Source organism: Siniperca chuatsi, linkage group LG18 (genome assembly GCF_020085105.1).
Source record: "Siniperca chuatsi isolate FFG_IHB_CAS linkage group LG18, ASM2008510v1, whole genome shotgun sequence".
NCBI lineage: Eukaryota > Metazoa > Chordata > Actinopteri > Centrarchiformes > Sinipercidae > Siniperca > Siniperca chuatsi.
The window spans coordinates 16,583,881-16,607,909 of record NC_058059.1 but is presented as its reverse complement, the minus strand read 5'-3'; the positions used below and the strand labels follow the sequence as shown (position 1 = coordinate 16,607,909).

The 24,029-nt window shown below is 39.4% G+C and overlaps 1 protein-coding gene across 1 annotated transcript in view; it reads left to right on the top strand.

Moving 5' to 3' along the window:
* Nucleotides 1-23,344, top strand: part of LOC122865838 (matrix metalloproteinase-17-like) — a 61,047-nt gene extending 37,703 nt beyond the window's left edge. The window contains exons 6-11 of the mRNA XM_044174745.1: nucleotides 9,429-9,605; nucleotides 10,654-10,756; nucleotides 12,453-12,535; nucleotides 13,559-13,711; nucleotides 14,224-14,481; nucleotides 21,437-23,344. Coding sequence (XP_044030680.1) covers nucleotides 9,429-9,605; nucleotides 10,654-10,756; nucleotides 12,453-12,535; nucleotides 13,559-13,711; nucleotides 14,224-14,481; nucleotides 21,437-21,762 — 1,100 coding nt within the window. The 3' untranslated portion in view covers nucleotides 21,763-23,344. The remainder of the gene's footprint in view (nucleotides 1-9,428; nucleotides 9,606-10,653; nucleotides 10,757-12,452; nucleotides 12,536-13,558; nucleotides 13,712-14,223; nucleotides 14,482-21,436) is intronic.
* The last annotated feature ends 685 nt before the right edge of the window (nucleotides 23,345-24,029 follow it).

Sequence of the window (24,029 nt, the reverse complement as noted above, 5' to 3'; positions counted from 1 at the left end):
CTTTGAGCTGTGTGGGCTAATAGATTGGTTTATGCAATGTTATCCTAAATGATCTGGCCAGTGATCTTTCTTTCATCAAACAGTTTTCAAAGGGCTTGATTACCCGCTGAGGGAGATCTGCGAGTTTAAAATGAGGACAGGATGACAGTGGCTCCAAATGGAATTCAATCAGCTCTGCCAATCAAAAATAGACGAGCTTATATTAGAAATATTCGTTATTCTTAGACAGCCCTGGAAAACACAAGACAGTGCTTTGTTGTTTTGTCTTTAGAAAGTAACCTCCACATATTCACAGAGTCATTCACTCTTTCATACATTCACTCACTCACAATACAATATCTATCCTCTCTACAAACATTATCATTCGCCTCCTCTTTGCACTTCTGCTAAACTGTCTGTGTGAATTCCAGAGCCTTTGCTGCATGTGTTCACTCTGGTGCAAATGAAATTATTGGTGACATAACAGGACCATTTTTTCAAAATGTGACCAAATAGTCACGTTCTGATAAGAACCTCGGCGGTCTTGTCACTCAGCATCACCCTCATTTCTCCCAGCTGTCCTTTACTTTTTTTTAAAAAGGGAGGGAGGGAGGTGGCAAGCAGGAATGGGTAGGGGAGCATTATAAGTCCACTCATCCGGATGAAATGAGCGGATGGAGTGATCTAGTCACACTGAATACATCGTCAGGCAGAGGCTGTCTCAGTGCGGTCACACGAATGACAGCATAAATCATTAACTCTCCTTTTCTCTGACTTGCTTTCTTTAGTCTTCCTTTCATCTGGATGACTGAACTTAAAATGACCTTCCTCTCTCCTCTGCTCAGTACCTCCATTCATCCCTTCTTTTTGAAAGATGGATGGACAACAGAGGAGAGAGGCGATGGTGATAAGAAGAAAGGTAGAGATGATGTGAGAAATATTTGGCTAAAACGTCTCTCACAGATTTCTAAACTAGGTTAAAAAAAGCCAGTGAAGTTAAGCATGAACGTTCATTTGACCTTGGAAATAACAATATGACACAACAATCCCAACTCAAGGTACACTTACCAGTGAAGTTGAAGGGAGATGTGCTCAGCTCTAGAACTTTACTAGGTCTAACCAGTCTAAAACCTAGTAGCTGTTGTTTAATTACAGTGCAACAAAGGCTTCAAAATCACGCTGTGACACTGTCATGAAGATTATGGATTAAGTGAAATTAAGTCCAAAACATAGACTGTGAACGGAAGCTACAGTTCTATAAATTGGTCCATCAATCCCAGTTTACAAAAAAGAAATAACATGCAGCATTGTGGAGCAAAATGATACCAGGCTGTGTCAGGTGGGGAGATAAAGCAAAGTTTTGCTAGACAAGTGCCCTGAGGGTGCAATCCTGAGTGAGTTAATTTAGCACTAGGCTAATATGGATATTGACATATGTTTTTTTGTAATTTTGACATGACACACATAGGCTGATAAGATAAACAAATGAGCAAAAGGGTTGTTAAAGCAAGATTTTAAATGATTGGTTTTCTCTCACAGTAAAGACCCACGAAAATGTTTTATTATCACCTGTCAGTCAGAGGAGTCCAGCTGCAGTTAGGCGGATGCAATGTAAAGAATGCAATGTAAAAAATAAAGAAATTAACTTAATTTTTTCTAATTATATCCCGTGTTTGTGGGCAGTTGATGTCGGTATTATACAATTACAAATAGTACCTAAGCAGGGCGAGAGTAATTGTTACCGCCATGCTGTATATAAACCACCATCTGCTGAAAAGTCCCCAAAGCCAAGAGATGAAGGGTTGCCAAAAGTTTGTGATATGTGGGGAAGCCATTACTCCTCCTCTGATACCAAGTGAGGCCTTTTTCCTTCCAAGAGAAAAAGAATTGCACGACTTGGCAGCTTATACCTATTTCTAAGTACACCTCTTTCTCACCTCACCCTCAGATATCCCAAATACAGTAATTCCTGAATGGAATATGAATTTATGACAAAACCTGACATAAATACCTCTTCCAAAGCTTGGAACAAAACAGAGAGAAATCTGCAAGCAAGCAGCATTCTATGAATCAGCAGCACAATATGACAATATGAGTGATTTTGCCACACAGATGCAATGACAGTAAGCCTATACACTGTGTGATATTCAGAGTTATGTGTACATTATCTTGTGCAATGCACTGTAAGAAACAGAGCTCAGTTACAGTACATGCACACTAAGCACCAGTGCTTTATTGGATGCTGCTGCATTCTGAAAAAGTTGCCATTTGTGGGCTATTCCCAGGGTGAATTTAACACAATTTTCATTTTACATTGTTGCATTTTATCAATCCTGTTATCCATAGGAATGTGTATGGAAATTGTAATCTTGCAATTGTAGTATTTGGATGTCATAGAATATTAGTTAGTTAGTTAGTTAGTTAGTTAGTTAGTTAGTTAGTTAGTTAGTTAGTTAGTTATAAGTATTTTAGGTTACTTTATATGATTTTACACACCAAAAATACCAACATCATTCTGCTTTTGGTTTAATGTGATTGGTTGTCACAGTACTGCTGTGATTTTTCTTATACTATCAGGAGCTCTGATGTTTTTCACCACGTTGTCATTTATTGTACAGAGAGTTATTTGCTTGTCATAGACAATAAGCAGGACCAAAATTTCAACTCTGTTGCAAAAAGAGCTAATACTTTGTGAGACAAAAAGTTCAGTCGCTTGTCTGATATCACAGATCTGAAGGATGAATTTGATTTAGCATTTAGTTCTCCCTGAATGACTCTGTTTGACATTGCATCTCTCAGCTAGCTGTCAGCTGAAAGGAATATTGGATTTATAAAAGTGGAATTAGGATCAGACAACCTAGGTGTTCATGGAATAATTTAGCTTTCTTCATTAGTAAGAATGTGGTAGTCTTCACAGCAGAAAACAACAAATATTTTGTGAATTTAAAAGCTCAATTTCTATCGCAAATATCACAGATCTTGAGTCTGAAATTGATTTGGCATTTTGTGTCATATAGTGACCTACTGCCAGGTTAACATGGTTTCATTTTGTTGTCTGTTGTCCACAAGAAAGGTCTATAGAAAGATCCAATGGTGCATTTTGACCTCATGTTTTAGATTAAACCTCAGCTTAGAGGGTGTGTGTGTGTGTGTGTGTGTGTGTGTGTGAGAGAGAGGCTGTCTACCCCAGCTGGTGAGTCTGTGATGGGGTCAGGACCTGCATGGATCTCCCTCTTTTGTTTTGCGCTGTCAGGGCTGTGAGCCATATGTTACAGCACAGCAGCTCAATCTGCTCCAATTAGACCTCCCACCAGGCCGCAACAGTGGCAGGACAAGCAGGGGATGCTGTAGTGTAGCCTGAGTGTGTGTTTGAATGTGTGTATGTGCATACATCTATGCACTAACAGCTGCATAGATGTAAGTTTGGTTAATGGCAGCAGGGCAGGGGAGGGGTCAAAGTTGTGACCTTGTCTATATGACTGTAATTTATTCCTCTGTGTCAGCAGAGTCTGCCTCAATCAAAGTGCTTTCCAAAAGACCGTTATTCACAGGTGCTAACAGCCACTGAGCTGCAGAAAAAATTGTATTAAAGACATTTATACAGAAGAATAAACCCGTAAAATAGCTCAAACTAAACCTAAGAACAGTATAAACAGCAAAGTTATTGCCCTAAATATGTTTTTAAGTGCTAATTTTAAAGAAGATGTTGATTTTTCTAGCCATAAATAATTCAGAGAGACTGAAGGATGATGGTACCCATTGTGTTAGTATGGTAAAGTGGCCTTCGATGTGGGAGAAAGTAAAAATGTAGATCGATTCTGTGAATCATCATAACTTTCAACAGTGGTTGAATGTAACTAAGTACATTCACTTAAGTACTGTACTTAAGTACAGTTTTGAGGTACTTGTACTTTACTTGAATATTTCCATTTTATGCTACTTATATACTTCTACTCCACTACATTTTGGAGGCAACTATTGTGCTTTTTACTCCACTACATTTATTTGATGACTTGACTTTAGTTACTAGTTACTTTGCAGATTCCGATTATTAATATTAATGTATTAATATAATATTAATGTATAATACCATATATTAATATAATATTAATGTATAATATATTAATATGAATGTAAATCAACTAATACATTATGATATATTATTATGGATTAAGCTACCCAGCAGTATATAAAGTAGTTGAAATGAGCTCCACCTTTACCAGCTGCAACATTAAAGTGATGAAGTAAGGCATCAATAATAATAATCCAGTAATATAATGTATATGATTCAATAATAGGCCTTTCCGCACAATGAGTACTTTTGCTTTTGGTACTTTAACTATATTTTGATGCTAATACTTTTGTGCTTTTACTTGAGTAAGATTCTGAATGCAGTACAGTTTACACTGTAGTATTGCTACTTTTACTTAAGTATAAGATCTGAATACTTATTCCACCACTGCCTTTCAAGGATACGTCTTTCTTCCACTGTGATGAATCCCCTCAAGGGTGAAATCGCATCCATTGCATCAAACTTTTTCATCTGTAAAGCAAGCACAGACTCCTATTTTTAACTGTTAAATCTTCTAAAAACAGGTAGAATTATCTCCTCTTCTGTGGTGTTGGAGTGAAGTTCAGCTCACCTCTGGATTATAATGCTTTGTTTAGTTTGCCTTCTCTACCACTCTGAGGCTGCCAGACTGACGCACTGAGGCAGAGGGAAAAAAGTTAATTAAACAACTCTTAATTTCTTTCAAGTCACACTCCGCCAGCCCCACCTTGCTGCCGTCTCATAACAACCTCCTCCAGCATCATCAGCTTGTCTCTAAGGTATTGTTTAGCTGATGTCAGTATCACTGCTTTTACGTATTGTTCTGCTTGTAAGACGTTGGGTCCTGCCCAGATTAGCTCTGCTTTCACAGAGCAATCAGATTAATATATTGTTGTTTTTAGCAACTTTTTCAAAAGCATGGTAATCCCTTGAGAAGATGTAAACTTGTTAGGTCAGCCCAGAAGGTAAAAAGTGAATGTTGGTGCTTCAGCAGATTGTAGAGCTAAGTAATCGTATTTAGAAAAATGAGCCTTATCAGACAAATTCGTAGCTAAGTAATTGCCTTTGCTAATGCCCTTCCCCATCTCCCGGTGCATTGTTCACAGTGGGACCCTAAAGCTGGGTCCACTAAGGCCATCTCCTAATGTGTATGATGATGCTGAATAGTGGAATATTAGGCACCGCATTTAGCGGACCAGTTCACCCCTGCTGTGTGATTGATGGTTCCGCCGTCCATTAGGAGTTGTAAAAGGCCGAATCTCGGCGAGATCAAATAAGTGCAGGTCTGGAAGAGCTGTATTTTCTTTGACAGGCAACAGATTGCTTCTATTAATTATCACTCTGCCAGCAATCTGCTTCTGCAAACTGATTACCCTGACTAAAACAAAAGCGTCATTAAGCGGGTGAGTTTTTCATGACATTCAATTTTTTTCTGTTTGTGTGTGCCACTGTTGTGTGCATGCATCCTTGTGTGTGCTGTTTATGTCTCTGTGAGGATGTGTTCCTCGGAGAAAGAGAAGAAACACTTATAAACAAGACAATGGTAGGCGGATTGGACAGTTTAATGCTACTACAATATTATTCATATAAACCTTCTTATCAGATAATGTGGCATACACACATATATTAGGGCGACCAGATGCCCCAGTCAACTTGGTACACTTCGGGTTTTTATGCATTTACAGTCATTTTGAGTGGGACACTGTTGATTGTTAGTTCAAGTGTTGCATTCATTAACCTGAAATAATAGGAAAACTGTGACACTGGCAATGGCAAGTGACAGTTGAAAAACCAATATGCATTTTAACAATTAAGATAAATAAACACAATCAAAGGCACTGTAAGGCCACAGCATTCCAATGACTTACAACAAATGTAAAAACTCACCTTTGGGCTACCTGCTTCTTTCCATCAATTGTTCTTGTTTAAGCTAAGCCAAGTACTGGAGACCAGAGTGGTTTACATCATACTGTATCACAATAAAGGGTGCACTTGACTGCGCCGTATTCATTGCACAACAAATGATGCGTACCTGGAGCACCGGAAGGTCTATATAAACAAGATAATTTCAACATACTGTATGAGATGTGACACAAGATCCGACTTGTGGGTCCACAGCCAGTTCAACCTTTCAACTTAAGTGTTGTAAGATATATACAACATGGAGAAACTCTTGCCTTTCTATAACATGTGTTTTTTGTTTGTTTTGGAGAACCTGGGAGGAGGCTTTTAAGGCGCGTTGAATGTTTACCTCAGTATATCATTGTCAGTTTAATTTTGACAGAGCTAAAGAGGAATGAGGCAACCACAACATAAATTGATTAACTGAGTGTTACACAAGGTTGTTCCAGACCCATTATTCTGTTTGCATTTTGCCAATCTCTCATTAACTTTCTGGTATACTTATAGGCTAATAAACGTTGTCCTTGTCATTCGAATAGAGAGGCAGAGGGAGGACTGAGGGGCAAGATATCTTTACCACAGATGAAATTGTACCAGTAGTAGATTTCATAGTTATAATAACAATAATAAACAGAAATACAACTTTAGAGGATACTGCACTGGGCTCCAGACTAGAAATTAGTAGAAATATATTGCAGTGCAATTAGAAGAAGTTTGATCGCAGAACAAAATGATTTATTACAACATGCAACAACATAAAACATAACCCAAGACAGAATATTATGCTGAGGAGATAGACAGTAACAAGCACCACCACCAACTCTAGACCTCCATTGTTTGTGAGGAAACGTAGTGTGTAATGCAAGTATTAAGTAATTGATCAAGGACAATGGGGGAAGATAACTAGCTGTAGAGGTTTTTTTGGCATAGAGACTTTGCTATTGTTCATTATGGTGCTGTTGTCTATTCTGTTTACCAGTTTTGGGGAAAGCAGATATATTGATGTGGAGCACTGGGTGATGAGTGAGGGAACAAAGCTGTTCTTGTGTCTGGCTGCTTTGGCTCCAGTTGTCATGAGAATGATGCTTCCTGGAAAGGAGAGTTTGGACAATGTGCATGGAAGAAGTTGGTAATGATTTTGGATGCAAGCTTCCTGGGCCTGGAGTAGCAGAGGTTGGGGAGGTTGTTGGCAATGCTCCCTGGTTACTCAATTATTTGTTCGGTCTGGTCTTATCCTGTGTGGCCCAAACCAGAGAGAAATGTTCTGCGTAATGGTGGACTGGATGTTGGCTGTGGGCCACAAAACTGTCATTGATGAGCTGTATGTCCTCAGCTGTAGTGCCCTGATGAGCCTTCTTGGTGATTGAGTTATAGCGACCCCAAAGGAAGACTGTACTTTCTAGGAACTTGAAGCCTTAAGATTAATGTCTTTCCACCAAGTTGTGTCTTGTTGTATTGATTCAGGATTTTGTTTTGTTTCTCATCATGTCATGTCCTGACTGTTGGAAATTCAGTGATCACAGTATTGAGAGACAAAGAGACGGTTGCACCAGCTCGCAAGTTAATTATAAAGTAAGTGTTTATTGAGATTTACAATGAATTAAAATTAGTTAGCACAGCACAAATTAGTTCTTACGTAGAGATTATTTGTTACTAAATATTTAAACCCTGTAACTTCCAGGTGTAACTGTTGCGTAGCTAACAAACCAGCTGACAAAGCTAGCATTAGCTTGCTAATATATGACACGTTTAGACTAAAGAGAAAAAGAGATCATGTGTAACATAAGATTTTAAATTAAATTTCACAAAAATAGTTAAAACATACCTGAAATTACAAAACTTTATGCCAATAATGTTTTGCTTAATTACCAACTTACATCAGATAAGTTAGCATCATTGACTATTTCCCACTCATTCTAAAACTTCATGAACACTACTATGAAACATATATTTGTCCATGTATTCATATATAAATAAAACACAGCAATACCTACATTTGCAAAGGATTGTCATTAAAGTTTTATTTATTGTCTGCCCCCTCTTCAAATGTAATTTTTGGAAGTAATGCTACAGCTTGTGATGCTACAGTGACTTCCTGTTTACAGATTTGATTGCTTTTGATTGGATGGTGCTACCGATGTTTCCTAATTGATTTACACATTACTTAAGTCTTTACTAGTTAAGACATTTCTAAACTTTTAAAGGTGCAACTCAGTAAATCACTTGTTTGAAACCAGCTTAGTTACTAAGAACCGAGTAAAGGATTTGCGAGTAGCTGGTGCAATCCAGGAGACCAGGAGTTCTGAATGAATCCCTTAATTCCCATCTTCAGCATTATGCAAAGAAAACATTTGGGTTGATAAAAGCTATAATGATTCACTGGCAAATCCAACAGAACAATATTCAGTATTCTGTATTCAATTTTCTGTAGAGCTCCACAAAAGTCTTCTCTGTCTCTCTATCTCTCTCTGCCTTCCTAAATGAATCTGGTTCATCCACCCAATTCTCTCCGCTCCTATTTTGTCCACAGGCATTACATTTATTCTGTCAGTCCCACATGGACCGCAAATATGATGACATGGTACATACTCTGTTTGAGCCCCTGTTCTTTCTCTTTCTATCCCTCCTTTTGTCCACCTTTCCTCACCGCACCATGTGCTCCTGTAGATTAGAGTTGGCATTTGCCTTCTGAATACCCCACTTGGGTACTGTAAGCACGAGTGCATGTCCCAAGCCGAGGCCAACCTTAGGTTAACTGAATGAGCCTAGCCACCAAGGAACTCTAAGCTAGCTTGGCTCGACATGCTAGCTCTCCATATTTTTGCAAATCTAAATTTTCAAGCCCCAGGTGTTGTCTTGCTTCACAGAGTCCGACAAAGAATTTGGGAGGCTTTTTCTTTTCTTTTTTTAGCTGAACATCGAGTGAAAGTTGCTTTAATAGCCTGCAGGTGTCTTTGCGCACTCAGGTTTTGATTGCCAGCCCAGGGACTCAGGCGTAGTTATCTCACTACACCACACGCCTAGCAGCACTCAAAGCTTCCTGATCTGTCTGTCATGCCTAGTAACTTGCAGCTTAAGCAGATAAGTTGAAAAAGGATAAAATACCTGAGAAGGGGTTTGACTGGGTCAATTTACAGACTTATAGTGGAAAGGTCACATTGACGACTGTTGCCACTGGGTTTTACCAAAGTCATTTACCAAATGCCTTTCATGCCCTGTTCATACACAAACTCACAGTATATTGAACAATACATTCAACATGTTTGACCATAATCCATACTGTTGAATGGAGAATTAATAGAAATGTCGGACTTCTGTATTTTAAAATAAAATTAAGAAGTTGCCACAGCTTCATACAGTTTCATTTGCACTCCTTTGGATTGTGTTTGTACAGAGTTTTACTTTCCCTTTCTTGTCATTTGTGCATTTTCTTATCATGTTTTACCACCATGATATAAACTCTTATTATCATTATCTTTTTCTCCGTCTCCTTCAGACTCTCATGGGATGGATCTGTTTGCGGTTGCAGTCCATGAGTTTGGTCATGCTATCGGCCTGGTCCACACCTCAGCCATGGAGTCCATCATGAGACCGTACTACCAGGGTCCTGTAGGAGACCCTCTGAAATACGACCTACCCTATGAAGACAAGGTCCGCGTCTGGCAACTCTACGGTACGAGGGAACATGTAGTTAACTTACTATTTGTGGATGTGTATGTTGTGTGCGAAAGAGAAAAAGGGGGGGGAATGAAATTAGTTGCATTTCCGTCAGAAATTTCCATTAAGAAATCTGCCTCGAGTGTTACAAAAAGCACACATGCATGAAAAATGGTATTTCAGTAATTGATTAATACAGGGGAAGATGCTGTCGGAAATGAAACAAAGTGGCCATCTAACTATGAAGGGCATGTTATAAATGGAAGTAACAGCATGTATGACATTTATGGGAATTTTTTTACAGTCAGCCTTTCCAAGTATTTCCAAACTACTTGGAAATACTGTTCTCCAATTTTCTGCACCCCACTAAGCCTATGTAATTATGTACTGGACTTTCCATCTCTGTCTACAGTATTATATCATTATGAACATGAAATTCATGCTGCTCTGCGTACTGGCTAAATTAGCTGTTTATTTGATGCGTCATACTAGCAAGCAAAACTTTTTCTGCCTCTTCTCGATGTCTGATCAGTGCTGTGAAGGATCAGAGTGTGTATGTGTCTGTGTGAGTAAACATTGTGGAGATGTACTTTACCCATATCTGCATTCACAGAATCTTCCGTTACTCCACTGACCATGACTCATGAGCCTCTGCTGTAATTATGTGTTTCCTGGTGCAGTGGTGAAAAAAGCCGTTTTCTGGTGACAGCTCACCCAAGTGAAGATACAGAGGCCTCCTCATGCAGGAAGCAGAAACTGATGAGTTCTGTAGAGCAAGGTTATTGATTTAATGAAAACATGGATGGAGTTAATAGACCTCGTTATGACATGTGACCTTATCACACCATTCACTGATAAAGGAAATGGCAGTATGAGGAAAAGAGAATGATGAACATGAAGAGGAGTGGAGTATGTGAGTGAACACAGTGTGTGCCATGTACTATGGTACAATATAGGAAAATAGTAACATTGCAAAACAACAGGAGTAGAGCAAATAACTAAGAATCAAAAGAATGTTGTTACATATGTTGTATATTCATTTGAGTTGACATTTGACCTTTCAGGTGTCAGAGATTCTGTGTCCCACACAGACCGACCAGGCAACCCCTCCCAGACAGCTGAACCTCCTGTCCTGCTGGACCTTCCTGAAAACAGATCCACTGTTCTGTAAGTAAATGTAAAAATACTTGTAATGTTTCACATGCAACAAAAAACAATCTACTGTTCTAGCGTTACTGTTAAAAAATCCACTTCAGCCTCTTCAGAAGTCCCTCAGTCTCTATCTCTAGGATCCTACTTTTGTGCCCAGATTAAATGCAGTGCCCTTGCATCACCAATGTTGCAATTTTGTTGGTTGAAAGCTGGTGTTTTCCATGATGCTGAGTGAGCTGTAATGGCCAGTGGAGTGCAGCAGAGAGGAGTGTCAATACAAATCAGACAAGTGCTGCTCTTTGATACATCTTATGGCTTCAGTTGGCAAAGGTGGACATGCACATAAACATCTGCAAAAATCACATAAACATTTTTAATGTATGCTATGTTTTCCTGTTTCAAGCTGATATAAATTCCTTAACTAGGCATGTTTACACAGCCATAAAAATGTGTATTAAAGTTAGGGCCATAATAGAAGTTCAGCTACATCCGTAAGAACACTATACTCTTAATAGGCCTCACATAGGTGGTATTTATTGCAGGGTTACTGTATTGGATCTCATTATGGAGAGATTTCTATTTTTCTGATGGTTCCCTTCACATAATTGTTTCCCACTTCCCACAAGAGACATTATAATGAATCATTGCAGGAATACTCAACATTTATTGTAAAAAGAGTTTTTTGGAGCTTGATAAGAAGTCATGAGGTGCCAACAAAGCAAATTAGCTGAGAGGCCGAGAGTGAGCTCGGGAGCCTGTCCGTCTAATTAAGTAATTCCCTAAAGCATGTTGGGCGGCTATCAGCCTGTAGTTTCTCAGATTATCAAGGATAATTAGACTTAATTTTGTCCATTTATGTATTTTGAGTGTACATACACACGCTCACACACACACAACCAAACCACCAAGTACTAACCTTAAAGTAGCCCCCAAGAGTTCCAACAAAAGACTTCACAAAAATGTCTTTATTCTGAAGGTCTGCAATTCAAATTAGTTTCAGAAACCACACACGTGCATGCACACACACAACAGTAAAGAAGACAAACAAAACAAGGCAGCACTGAGAAGGATGTCTCCGCTAAACAGGCAGTGGTGGGATAATTAACCAGCTTTTACTCCCCAGTTTTGGACTTCCACTGCATTCATTAATCATTTCCTTCTGACTCCATCAGGTCATGATGCGTGAAAAAGATGGATTAGGCCTGACAAGGGCACCTGTACTGACCACTAGGCTGTGGTGTAGTGTTAATAGAGCTCTGAATAGAGCTATAATAGACCTTTGTTGGTAATATAAGGCCTGGCAGGCTCCCACTCTCAGCCCGAGGTGCTAATGGCTTCATCATTGGCACGCCGGCCACGTCGGTGCTTTAAATCACTTAAAACCCCCGGGAATAAATGCTCCTAGGGACCTCACCCTGTCATCCTGATAGCATCTCCTCTTTTGTTTAGCCTGGTTTCACTGATTCGTGCACAGGCACCCTGACGCAGCAGATGACAAGAAAAGCGTGAACAAAATTTAGATGCATAAAAAGATCCTGAAAAGGATCAACACATATCTAATTTGAAGAAAGTATTAACGGATTTTGCAACAATTAAACTTATCTTCACTTTCATAAATATGTAATAAGTGTTAATGTCTAGTTTCACATAAGAGGTTCTTTTTTCCCTCTTTTTACAATCTCTCCCCCTACTTTCTTCATATCTCTCTCAGGCTGGCGCGAGATGCCCCAGACAGATGCACCAGTCACTTTGATGCAGTGGCCCAGATACGAGGGGAGGCCTTCTTTTTCAAAGGTATGGAGTCACAAAGGGAGACAGACAGACGCATAGCTACAGCGCTGTGTGGGAAAAATAAAAATAAATTAGCTAAATGAGTGGAAGGAAAAAGAGGAAGAGCAAATTAAAGAAGGAGAGAGAAAGGAGTGTAGACTGAGCCTGTTGAGCCCTGCTGAGAGACTGTAGGCCAAAAATGACATCAGGCTTTCATGCTTGCCCTCTGGAGGAATGACCCCCAGCAGAAACAAGAAACAGACTCACATACCTTCAGCAGCAGAAGTGTTAGCAAAGTATGCTTTTTTAACCTTTTTAATCTTTTATATAACTTACAAAAGATGGCAATAAAAGTTTATCCATCATCGTTACAATCATGTTGCCCTTTGAATACAATCATCAGCCTATAACATATGGGATGGCTTTTTGAAAGAATGGTGAACTCTCATTTTCAGTCAGCCTTGGGCATGTTCTGAAATGTCACCACATGGGTAAACTCTGCTAAAGATGACAATAGACAAACTGCAGAGAAAAGGAAACTAAGTTCATGCCTTTTGATTATTAATAATAAATGCTACTGCAAGGCTAAGGCCTTTCTCAGGACACAAAAGTCAAAGAGTTCAAACAACCCAACTAATCAACCATGAAAAGTCGGGTTGGCAGCGATGGTCCAGCTTAAGGCTAAGGGCATCAGTCGGGTTCGATTCCAGCTTGGGCCCTTTCCCCCCTCTCTCTCCCCCCTCCCCTGTCTCTCTTCAGCTGGTCCTATCTAATAAAGGCAAAAAATCTTTAAAAAAAGAAAAGAAAATGTACTTTAACATTCACAGTGCAAGTTGCTGTTATAAAATCTCTACACAAACATGGAAATAATAACAGGAACCATGTTTATCTTCATTACATTCATTTACATTTGCACTGTTGCAAGTTTCCCCTTAGGGAATGCATAAAAAATAACTAATTATAATGGCCACCAGAGTCATTATTATTTGTTATTAGCATCCTGAATAGTGCTGATCCTCCTAACTCCAAACTGTACTGTCATTGTAGGAAAGTACTTCTGGCGACTGACAAGAGAGAAGCACCTGGTGTCTCTTCGTCCCGCTCAGATCCATCGCTTCTGGAGGGGCCTCCCAACCAATTTGGACAGTGTGGATGCTGTGTATGAGAGGCCTGGGGACCACAAAATAGTATTTTTCAAAGGTACAATTTGATAGCTCAAATACACTATGCTTAATACACAGAGTCTAGTACATACTGCATTTTAAGTGACAGTGCGTCCAAAAAAATGTTTAAACTGCAGACTTTTTAAAATGTGATTCATCCATGCTATAAAGAGGCAAGATGAAAAGAGACAGTACACACCTTTCTTACAGTGTGGCTGGGACTTTGAAGGAAATTGTGACTTTTTTCTCTCTCTCTCTCTCTGTGAGAGGGCAGAAGAGTTATAAATTTAATTTTAAAAAACAGGGGTGCAGAAACAAGGGCATGTTTCACATTTGATATAAAATGTAAAACAGCCTTACTGGCAGAGAATGTTCTAAATTGGCTGCGTAGCAAAAATATGTGTGAATATTTTTTATTTCAAGAGACTGTCCTGTACATATCTTTCAGGTCTCATCTTTTTAAATGTATCACTCAAGTGCATACACTGCTCTGTGTTATGTATAAAACTATAGATTGTTAGGTAGATTTTCTATGTCCACCCTCTTCAGGTCTAAAGTACTGGGTATTTAAAGACAATAACGTGGAAGAGGGTTACCCTCGTCCAATCAGTGACTTTGGCCTACCCTTGGAGGGCGTGGATGCAGCCTTCGTTTGGCTACACAACGACAAAACCTACTTCTTCAAGGACAACCACTACTGGCGCTACGATGACCACCTGAGGCGCATGGACCTGGGCTACCCTAAAGACAGCACGCTTTGGAAGGGGCTGCCACCAAACCTGGACGACGCCATGAGGTGGTCTGATGGTGAGTGGCCTTAAAAACACTTTCTTCTTCCATCACTTACATGGACTCAAAACACACACAGATGAGATTTTATCATCATCCACAGTTATGCTTGGAAAAAAGATGATACTGGCAAATTCATCGTTTTTCTAGCTGCCTATTGAGACCAGTTGTTTCCTTTTCCTCAAAACCTTTCTCCTAGAGAATCTCTAAGTACTCCCAGGCATGTTCGGAGACGTAGTATCTCTAGTGTGTCCTGGTTCTGCCCTCTCCTAGTGCAAAAGACTCAAAGAGAGTCAGTCATTCTTTGAGCTCATCAAACTGTCACACAGAGTAAAGCCAGTCACGTTGCAGGCAAATTTAGTTTGAGACTAAAGGTGAGGGTTGGAATTAAGGTAAATTGACGTAAGCTTCACTTTGAGACTTAAAGCTAGGGTAGGTAACGTTGGAGAAACTAGCAAGAGACAGCTAGATTTTATCAGCCGAAAAAATTAAATGATAGCATGGGCTTATTACAGGCCTGCGACACCCAAAGATACCAATTTTGCAAAACAGACAATCCATCAATCATGCCCACTTTACACAGCAGGTGGCCAGGTGCGTGGAGATGTTAAAGAAGGCAGGGTTTGAACATTTTTGCCTTTATACTTTATACACTTTATACATGGTCGAACGACGTCACACGGCCTAGTCTGTATGCATTCATTGTTGCTACCATTTTATGTAAAGTGTGGCCAATCTCTTAACCTCTTTTACCTTTACTTTTGAATTAGAACCTAAGGTGCTCACTCCTGAGTTGAAAGTAAAGTAAGCAAGTACAAGTTCATTTATATAACACCTTTCCTGGTGCTGTAAAATACATGTTTCTTCCAGCGATAAATGATTACATTTCTCAGAGAAAAATAGAGTTGTAACACTCTACCAGAGCATCAGACCACTGGTAGCTCTGATATTTGCTGGTGCCTAAGGCAAGACCGTCCAATATCCTCAGGGGAAATCCTCAAAGAGTAATGAATTTCAAGAGAAATATGAGACCAGGATGGAACAATTATGCAAGTTAGCAAACATGCAGCTTCAGGTTTTGGAAGTTTTACGATCAGATTACGATTCTGAGCCAACTTCCCAGGAGCAGTAAAATGCTGAAGTTGTTGGAATCACTTGTGTGTCTTTTAAGCCATTCTAGCAGCATGACTCTAAGGATAGCTACTGTTGGTCAGTCGGTCAGTCCACCTCTTTGGTCCAGACTGAAATATCTCAAAAATGACTAAATACTTGCAAAACTAAAACTAATGAGTTTAGTGCTAATTTGCAAATGTTAGCATGTGAACACGCTAAACTAAGATGGTAATCATTCTAAACATTATACCTGCTAAACATTAGCATGCAAGCATTATCATTGTGATGTAGCTCAAATCACCCCACAGAGCCGCTAGCTTGGCTGTCTTGTTTACTTTTAATAGGTAGTGTCATTAATGTCATTAAGTTACATTATATGAATGTTTGAGATGGATCGCAGAGGTTTGCACCTTGTTCTCATTCGAATAAAGGAGTGCTCTTGTTTATCAGCACAGTTTTTTTTCATTAACAGATGATTAATCATGTGTCTGTTTGTAAAGACACTTGATATGGCTTCTCATCAATCATTTATATTTCATTTACAATAAAATATAGATGAAAAGTAACATGTGATTGTTATTAATCTTACTACATATGAAAAGCAGTTTGAATTGAAATGTAACTATTAGTTTAAATCAACTTCTATCTCTCATAGACAAGACATTCCAACTGAGAAAATCTATTCCAATATTTTGTTATCATTCATACGGTGCATTCTGTCATAACGTTTATTTTTATTTTATTTTATTTTGGCAGTCTCCCTGGTTGTATCCATGCACATTACTTTGTTGGCATAGCTGCAGTATGCAGATTAGAGGCACATTTGCATTTGATTGTTTTTTTTCATGTGTCAAAATATGTTTTAACCTTTTTATCTGTTATTTTGATGTAGCACACATGGTCTTTTTTTGCCAACACTCTGCTTCGCATTCACGCAGTCAAACACATTCAAACCTTGGAGCTCGCCCAGTGTAATCACAGTGAGCAGCTCCACTGTAGCAGCTGAGTGTCAAGGTCACAACGCCTGCTTCCATCAAAGGATCATAACTACAGTCATCTGATCATGTGCATGTTAATGAGAGGTGTAAAATGTACTAACATTGTTTGAGAAACTTTGTATAACATTTTTTTCTGTTAGGCTGTTCTATATATTAGGCTCTGGATGATGCAAGGGCATTTTTAGATTTACAAAAATATCCCCAAAAACCAGCCACTGAGTCCTGAAATTTGAGGCCACTCTCAGTGGGAGCCAGGATGTCTCTAATCCCCCCGGCAGCATGTGAATACAAGGAAGCTCAAGTTTGCGTTCTGTCTCCAGTCTTGCTCCAAGCTCTTTGATGTGTGTATGCACTTGTGTTTGTGTGTGTGAGAAGAGGCCAATCGCACACAGTCCTGACTCTGCCTCACCCTCAGCCATTATCACCACAGAGCCTGGAAGGGTAACCTTGGAAACCTACACGCACAAACGCACATAGACAGACCGTGGGGCCTGGGAACTGGAGCCACAGCAAAGCCTGTTCTCTGTTTGTTTCACCAGCTCAAGATGAGAGAGAAAAGAGATAGAACAGACAGGGGAGAGAAAAGAGTGACATCACAACAAGAAGGAGAGAGGAGACATGGTAGCACCTCGTTATGAAAATAGAACAGAAATACGGGGTGGGATATGGGAAAAGAGGAAGAGAAGGGGAATCCAGACAAGAGGAGATATGGGAACACCTGAGGATGAAGATAGTAAAGACAAGGGAAGAAAAAGAAGTGGTGTTAGGAAGATAGATGGCTTTACTCAGAGGACAGATAGACAAATCATAGAGAGACAGAGAAAGGCATTAAAACCATAGATAATGGTTGCTGTGGAGGGAAAAAAGGGGCAAAAGGGTATTAATGTAGCTGTAATGATGATAATAATCATAGCTGCTGACATCAGTATGGCACCCAGGAATAGTTTAGCCTTTTAGTCACAGACAGAAAAAGGTAAAAGGAGAGGAAAATGAAATTTATCAGGCATGAATAACCTGTAGAAGAACCTGTAGAGGAAGTTCACATAAGCCAGTCAGCATCCATAACTGTAGTAGTGTCACATTAGTAAGTCAAAGTTACAATCTCTGTTGTCATAAAGTCAGGAAGTGATTTCTTTTCATAGTAATGATTTTGGAATCCAGGGTTTAAACTCTTGGGCCTCTGTCTGTCAAAAGTAGACTAAATTTAAACTGAACTGAAGCAGTCCCCCATTATGTTTAAGTTTTTGTCAACAAATTTCATGAAAAGACCAAAACCAACAATGAAACAACCCTACTAACAAGTATTCTCTGTGCAGTGTAGCAGTTGTGTCTCAGACACAAACTGTCACTTTTTAGCTCCAACCAGCTGTTTATTCTGATAGCAACAGAATATTAGATCTCTCACAGCCAACTTCGTGGTAACAAGCTCCAGAAAATACTAAAACAAAGAAAGAAATAACGTGGTGAGCTCGACAAATTACTCACAACCAATATCATCACAAAATTTGTTGTGGTAATTGGAAGCCCTCTTTAACATACAACATGCAGAAAATACCAACATAAATTAATTTAATGAAGTATTTTAACAGAGCTTATTACAGATCAACCTGCCACGGGGACAGGATACAGCACACTGGTGGTTAACGGAGTCTGCGGCGCATCCCTCCAGTCTGCATTACTATTCACTCCTGTTCAGTCATGTTTGCTAAAAACTACAGTGCCCAGCTGTTTCAGGAAATTACTGATCCTTTGTTAGAAATTAAAAATATTTGTGAAATGTTAAATATTTGTGACCCGTTTTTAAAGATTTACATCTCCAGTAAGTAAGTAAGTAATGTGTCGACAAGAAAAATATATAGTAACACCAGCCTTATTCTCTGACTCTCATGTTCCAGTAATGAATTAATAGAGAAGTCCCTCAAGACCAGATATTGCCATAAAGTAAATCTAATCACCGTTTTAAGAGTCTTATGTTTTGGCTCTAGAAATAATTCAAGGGTTATTAGCCAGTAGTGAGTTAGATTTGACATTTGTTCACCACTTTTGACAGCTCTAAGACTTTTAGTCTCTGAGGAAAAGAAGAAGAATTTGAAGAAGACAAAGTGGCATTCAGTCCCAAGGGCTTGGTCTTCTAATAATAGTGATAGATGGATAAGGAGAGCGATTTTGTGAGTGTGTCTGTACTCTTGTACTTAATATTTGCAAGGATCAAGCTCAGTTCTAGACTTACAGAATGAGGACATTTTTGGAAAGTGATTATGGTCAGTCCTCACTGCTGAGGGCTTCAGAGAGCTATGGTACTTGTTTTTATTGTTAAGGTAGGAATGAGAGAAATGAATTGTGTTTCTAATGATCCTCAGATGTTTAGAGGTACAATGTGTGTGTGTGTGTGTGTGTGTGTGTGTGTGTGCACTATAGAGGATACCTTATTCTTATTCCAAGAAGCTGCAGCATATATTCTCATGATTATGCACAGGAAATGGATTTTACTAGGTGCTGTGAGTCTTCAACCACTCACAAGAAAATGGCCTAGACCAGCACCACTCCTGTTTTACATTACCTTATACATTTTAGGCATTTTAATTGTTGCTCACTCCAAAATGAGAGCATTTATTTTAAGAGCAACAGCCATCACAAGAAATTAGGGTTTCTAATCAAAACATCCTCTTCCTTGGAGTTCTTCTCAGGGTTCAGCTCCTGGGTTTTGCTTTAAAATGAAAGAAAGTGTAAATGTAACTCATTGTTTCATTAAAGGCAGAGCTACCTAGAAGTAAAAACCTTTAGGCCTTATTTTTGTCTGCCATATGTTTGGCATTTATCATCAAGGCCAAAGCATGGATAAAGAAATGTAGAGCAAAGAGCTGCTTCCGTAATTCAGCCAAGAGGAATGCAGGCAACCCATTGCAGCAAAACCATTGCTGCATTATTTATTTCATTTAGAAAGTGATGCTCAAACATATTGCTCACAAATATTCTTTGGTAAATATTCCACTCAGGGTACAGGTCCTTGACTGCAGGAAAACATTCAGAAGTAATCTGAATGCTTTAATCGTTCTCTGTCCTTCATTCGTACTTTCCGCCTCCAACACTTGGATGAATGCAAGGCTCATGTATGACTGTATGTATGATTCTATAGATTTTGTGCATTTTGTGTGATTTTCTGACAAAGACTAAGAATATTTACTCCACAGTTAATGGCGAGCTCCAAGACCATTACCATTTACAAATATATTTCAGTCAGATATATAGATATCTGATTTTTTGGATTTCAGATATCATTGCTACAAGAGCAAAAAAAAAGCGTGTGGTAGAAATATTGCCCTCAATTTTTATGTCATTATCATTCACATTATCACTTCTGATGAGCACTGAACATATTTTTCATAATGACACACGACTTTGTTCCAACAAAGTGGTATTTTCATGAGAAGCACAAAGCATTTAGTTTCTTCTTTTATTCTGCCAGCGCCCATTTGGTATTTTGGTGACTCTAATTAACTTAAGTACCCTGAAGTGAAAGGACAGGCGCAGTAGGGGTTGTGTCAGTAACGATCAAGTGGCACAGTGCAATTATGGTGTCAAGAATGCCCACAAGGCGTTGCTGTGTTCTGTGCTGGCCAGCACCTCCACAGAGACCCTACAAGATGACATAAACCTCTTGTATGTATATAATCCTGGCCAGTTTTACTTATTCATTCTTCAAATAGGACATATGTGTAAATGCACATTAAGAGTATGATTTTAATGTAACAAAAGCAATAATACCAGGCAGAAAAACAAAATGCACTTTCTCTCTGAAGACTCTAATTTAAGGATTGTTTGTGCATACTCCTACTGGTACTATCCAGTCTCTTCCAGTGTGGGTGCTCAATCTTGCAGCTAGCAAAGTTATTGGCTACAACTCAGCTATTCTGCACAACATCCAAGCATATACAGGATACGTCTGCCACATTAGATTTGGTTCAGATCATCCATCAGAGACAACACACGGTGACTGGCAGTACTGATGTGTGTCTCCATACGGAGAGAATGGATCCTACCATCTGAACAGCAAACACACCAACTTTTTATCAGGTTGTTGGTTTTAGTTTTACAAGACTAGTCTTGTGTCAATAGACTAAGGGCTCTATTTTTATGTGAGTGCAGTGTGCAAAGTGCAGATCTGAGTCAGTGAAATTGTGTTTTCCTGAGATGCAAGAAGTTTTTTTCCATTAAGGAGAGTGTCACTGGGGGATACACAGGTATAAACTTCAACAGGAAACAATACCAAATGTATACTATTTTCTACAGAGTAATAATGAACATCATGTCTTTTTTTTCTTTTTTGCCATCGCCATTTCATGGCAGCTTAATGGTTTACATTTGAGAGCAGGGTCTGATTTGAAAATTCTTCCTTGCTGAAATAGATGGTGCATTTAGATGGACTTGGAAAGGAAAACACATCCATTATCCAAAATCTAAAAATGATATGCTTTGGAAATCATCCGTGCTAGTTTGTGAGCTGATCTGGACTCCCCTCGCCGAAACTCATGACTGTGATTGCACTGCTGTCGTATTGAATGAAATATGATATGTTTCATTCTTAATCCCATGCTTTCTCAAATGATTCCCACTCCGTCTGGAACAGGTGTACTGTGGGGTATGGTAATAACAGTGTGACAGTGCTAAGCATAAACACTCTGCAGCCTGGATCAGGGATTCATGAAATGAAGGGCCTTGATGTTTTATGTGTTCTGTGCTTGTTGTGTATTCTAGATGCGAGCAAAGACAACTCTGTACCTTGTGTGAATAATAAAGTACATAGTGTTGCATTGTATTTCTGTTCACACTAATATAACCCTGTGCCCTCTCTCTCTCCGAAGGCTCGTCCTATTTCTTCAGGGGGAAGGAGTACTGGCGAGTGCCTGGCAGTGACATGGAGGCGGAGGCAGGATACCCCCGCCTCATCGCTAAAGACTGGCTGCTGTGCACCGAGATGCAGTCGGACTCTCCAGACATAGAGCCCAAAAGCACGGAGACGAGAGGCAACGCGCACCATCACCCAGACCACGCAGAGAATGGATACGAGGTGTGCTCCTGCACCTCTGACACCGCCTCGCCTTTGGGCGCCCGCCCCTCCCCATCTCCCATGTGGCTGCTGCCACCACTCTGGACGCTCTCGCTGGCTCTCCGCTCTGAACTGCTATGATGCCAAAGCACGGGACAAAGTTCCTGAGCTGATTGGTGGAGGGCCAGTGGACATTCAGTGGAAGCAACAACTGGAAAATGTAGTTCTTATTATATCATTTGGTATCCTTTTGCGCTTTTTGCGCATTTTGCTGTTATTTATTTTACACATCACGTGGTAGGCACTGCCAACTAAAGCAGTCATCCTTATGGGCATCCACCCACTCACAATGCTTTACAATGTTTTTTATTGAATGGTCAAACTGCCTCATCTCTGCAAGGAAAAAGGTTACTGAATAGAAATGTATTCCAAGAGCACCGACAGTGATTTTTTGTCTTCATGTGCAGCAGGTTTACAGCAGCAATGCCTCACATACAGACAAGTTATAAAGGCATCCTGGGATGTAGGCAGGTGCAAAGGTGAACAGCATGCCAACACACACACACTTGTTGCCTATTTTATGGAATCACAGCAGATGCTTTATAACAGGGTCGGTTCACTAAAATGAGCTCAAAATTAGTTCAAAATGACCAAAAAACATATTTTCACACTTACCTCTGGTATGAGAGATGGTTCTGTTTTTATGTAATAGTTTCTGCCTCCACTTCAAGGTGAGAGGAATTACGTTTGCGCTGTTCAACACACTGGAAAATGACATTTGAAAAACTCCACTGTAGTGTGTCTTTGCAAATACAAAGTCAGTGTTACTCTGAATAATCCGCAGAACTCATAAGGATTATTTGCTCTGTTAAAAGTAGTTCCAGTGAAAACAGTTTACAACAAGGCCTGTAGATTATCCAGAGAAACAGGGACACTGTTTCTTAAAAGACATGATGCTGTTTTAAAAGTTTTTAAAGTCATTTTTCACCACTAACCACTTTCCATTCCCCCTCCATCATATTGGATGTCTCAGAAACTGTGGAAATAAACCCAAAACTATTTACATGGCAGGATAGCACCAGTGGTAACTGAGAAAAATACACACACACATATCCATCCATGTTTAGTCTAAGGTCGGAACTAGCTCGACTAAAGTGCTCCGTGATAAGCATGAATGTTTATGAATGGGCTCCTAGTCCTACTCTGCAGACAGTGTGTAAACTTCTTACTGTGAGAGCTGTAAGGGTGGACGGATGAGTAGGTGGATGGACTCCGTCAGCGCCAGTTTCCTTGCCTAAATCCCTCAACTGTACTCTGAAGTGAGGAGCTGCTGCTCATGTGCGTATTTCCATGGATTCATCATTTTCACCTCCAGTTCGGAAGCATACCCTCTTCTTGGTTTAATCGTATCTTTTGTATCAAATTCAGATGAAATAATATTCCTGTTTATTTCACATAGTTTTGATCAGGTCATAGAGTTTATAGAGCCTTTTTGTGACTGTTGGACAATTTCCTTAATCGCCCTTAGCTCCTTCTGAAGACAAAAGTCACAACTTGGCCCCTGGATTTATTCTTACTGTAAAGATATATTTACCTATAGACTGATATATTTGAGTTGAAAGGTTCTGCAGTTATTGCATAACCAAGTGGACTGTGTATATTTTACGCTGTGTTTTCTAATGTAAAATATTTTTGTAGAAAAATAAAAAAAAATATGAATGACTTTATTGACAGAATATTTGAGTACTCAGTGTTGTGGCTGTGCGAGCATGTAATTATTTAGTGTCATTGAAAAGGAGCCCTGTCTGACAGATGAAGGTAACATGACAGCTTGCAGACACCAACTGGGAGCCGCTCTCCATCACTCTGATGTTCTCAAGTGTGTTTTCTCTTGTAATGGTCACTGCTGTTCATCAGGAATGCAAACCACATCATGTCAGTCACACACTCACTCTGAATATGCTTCATGAACAGATTGGCTGGCAAAGGATTATAGAGTATACCCATGTTTCTTAAGGAAAGAGACTCCTAGTCCAAAAATATTCACCAACTCAGATACTGCTAATTCAGAGATCAAAGTTAACAGGATGTCAGGCCTGTCGAGTCTTAGTAGACTCACACAAGCACGCACACACACAAGTAAACACACACTGACACATAAGGGCGTAGGTTTAGTTTCAGAAATAAAAAAGGGGTGACAAGAAGTCAGGAGTTCTTCAAAAGAAGACAAATATGTAGTATGTGAATTGTGGATGCTACTTCTGACATACACATTTATTCAAATCTAGAAAACATAAATAACATTAATATGAAATTTGTCATATGCTTTCTGAATTAATGATTCAAAGTCTAATGAAAAATAGAAATGCTGTTTAAATTGCTGTATTATTAATACACTAACCTTACCT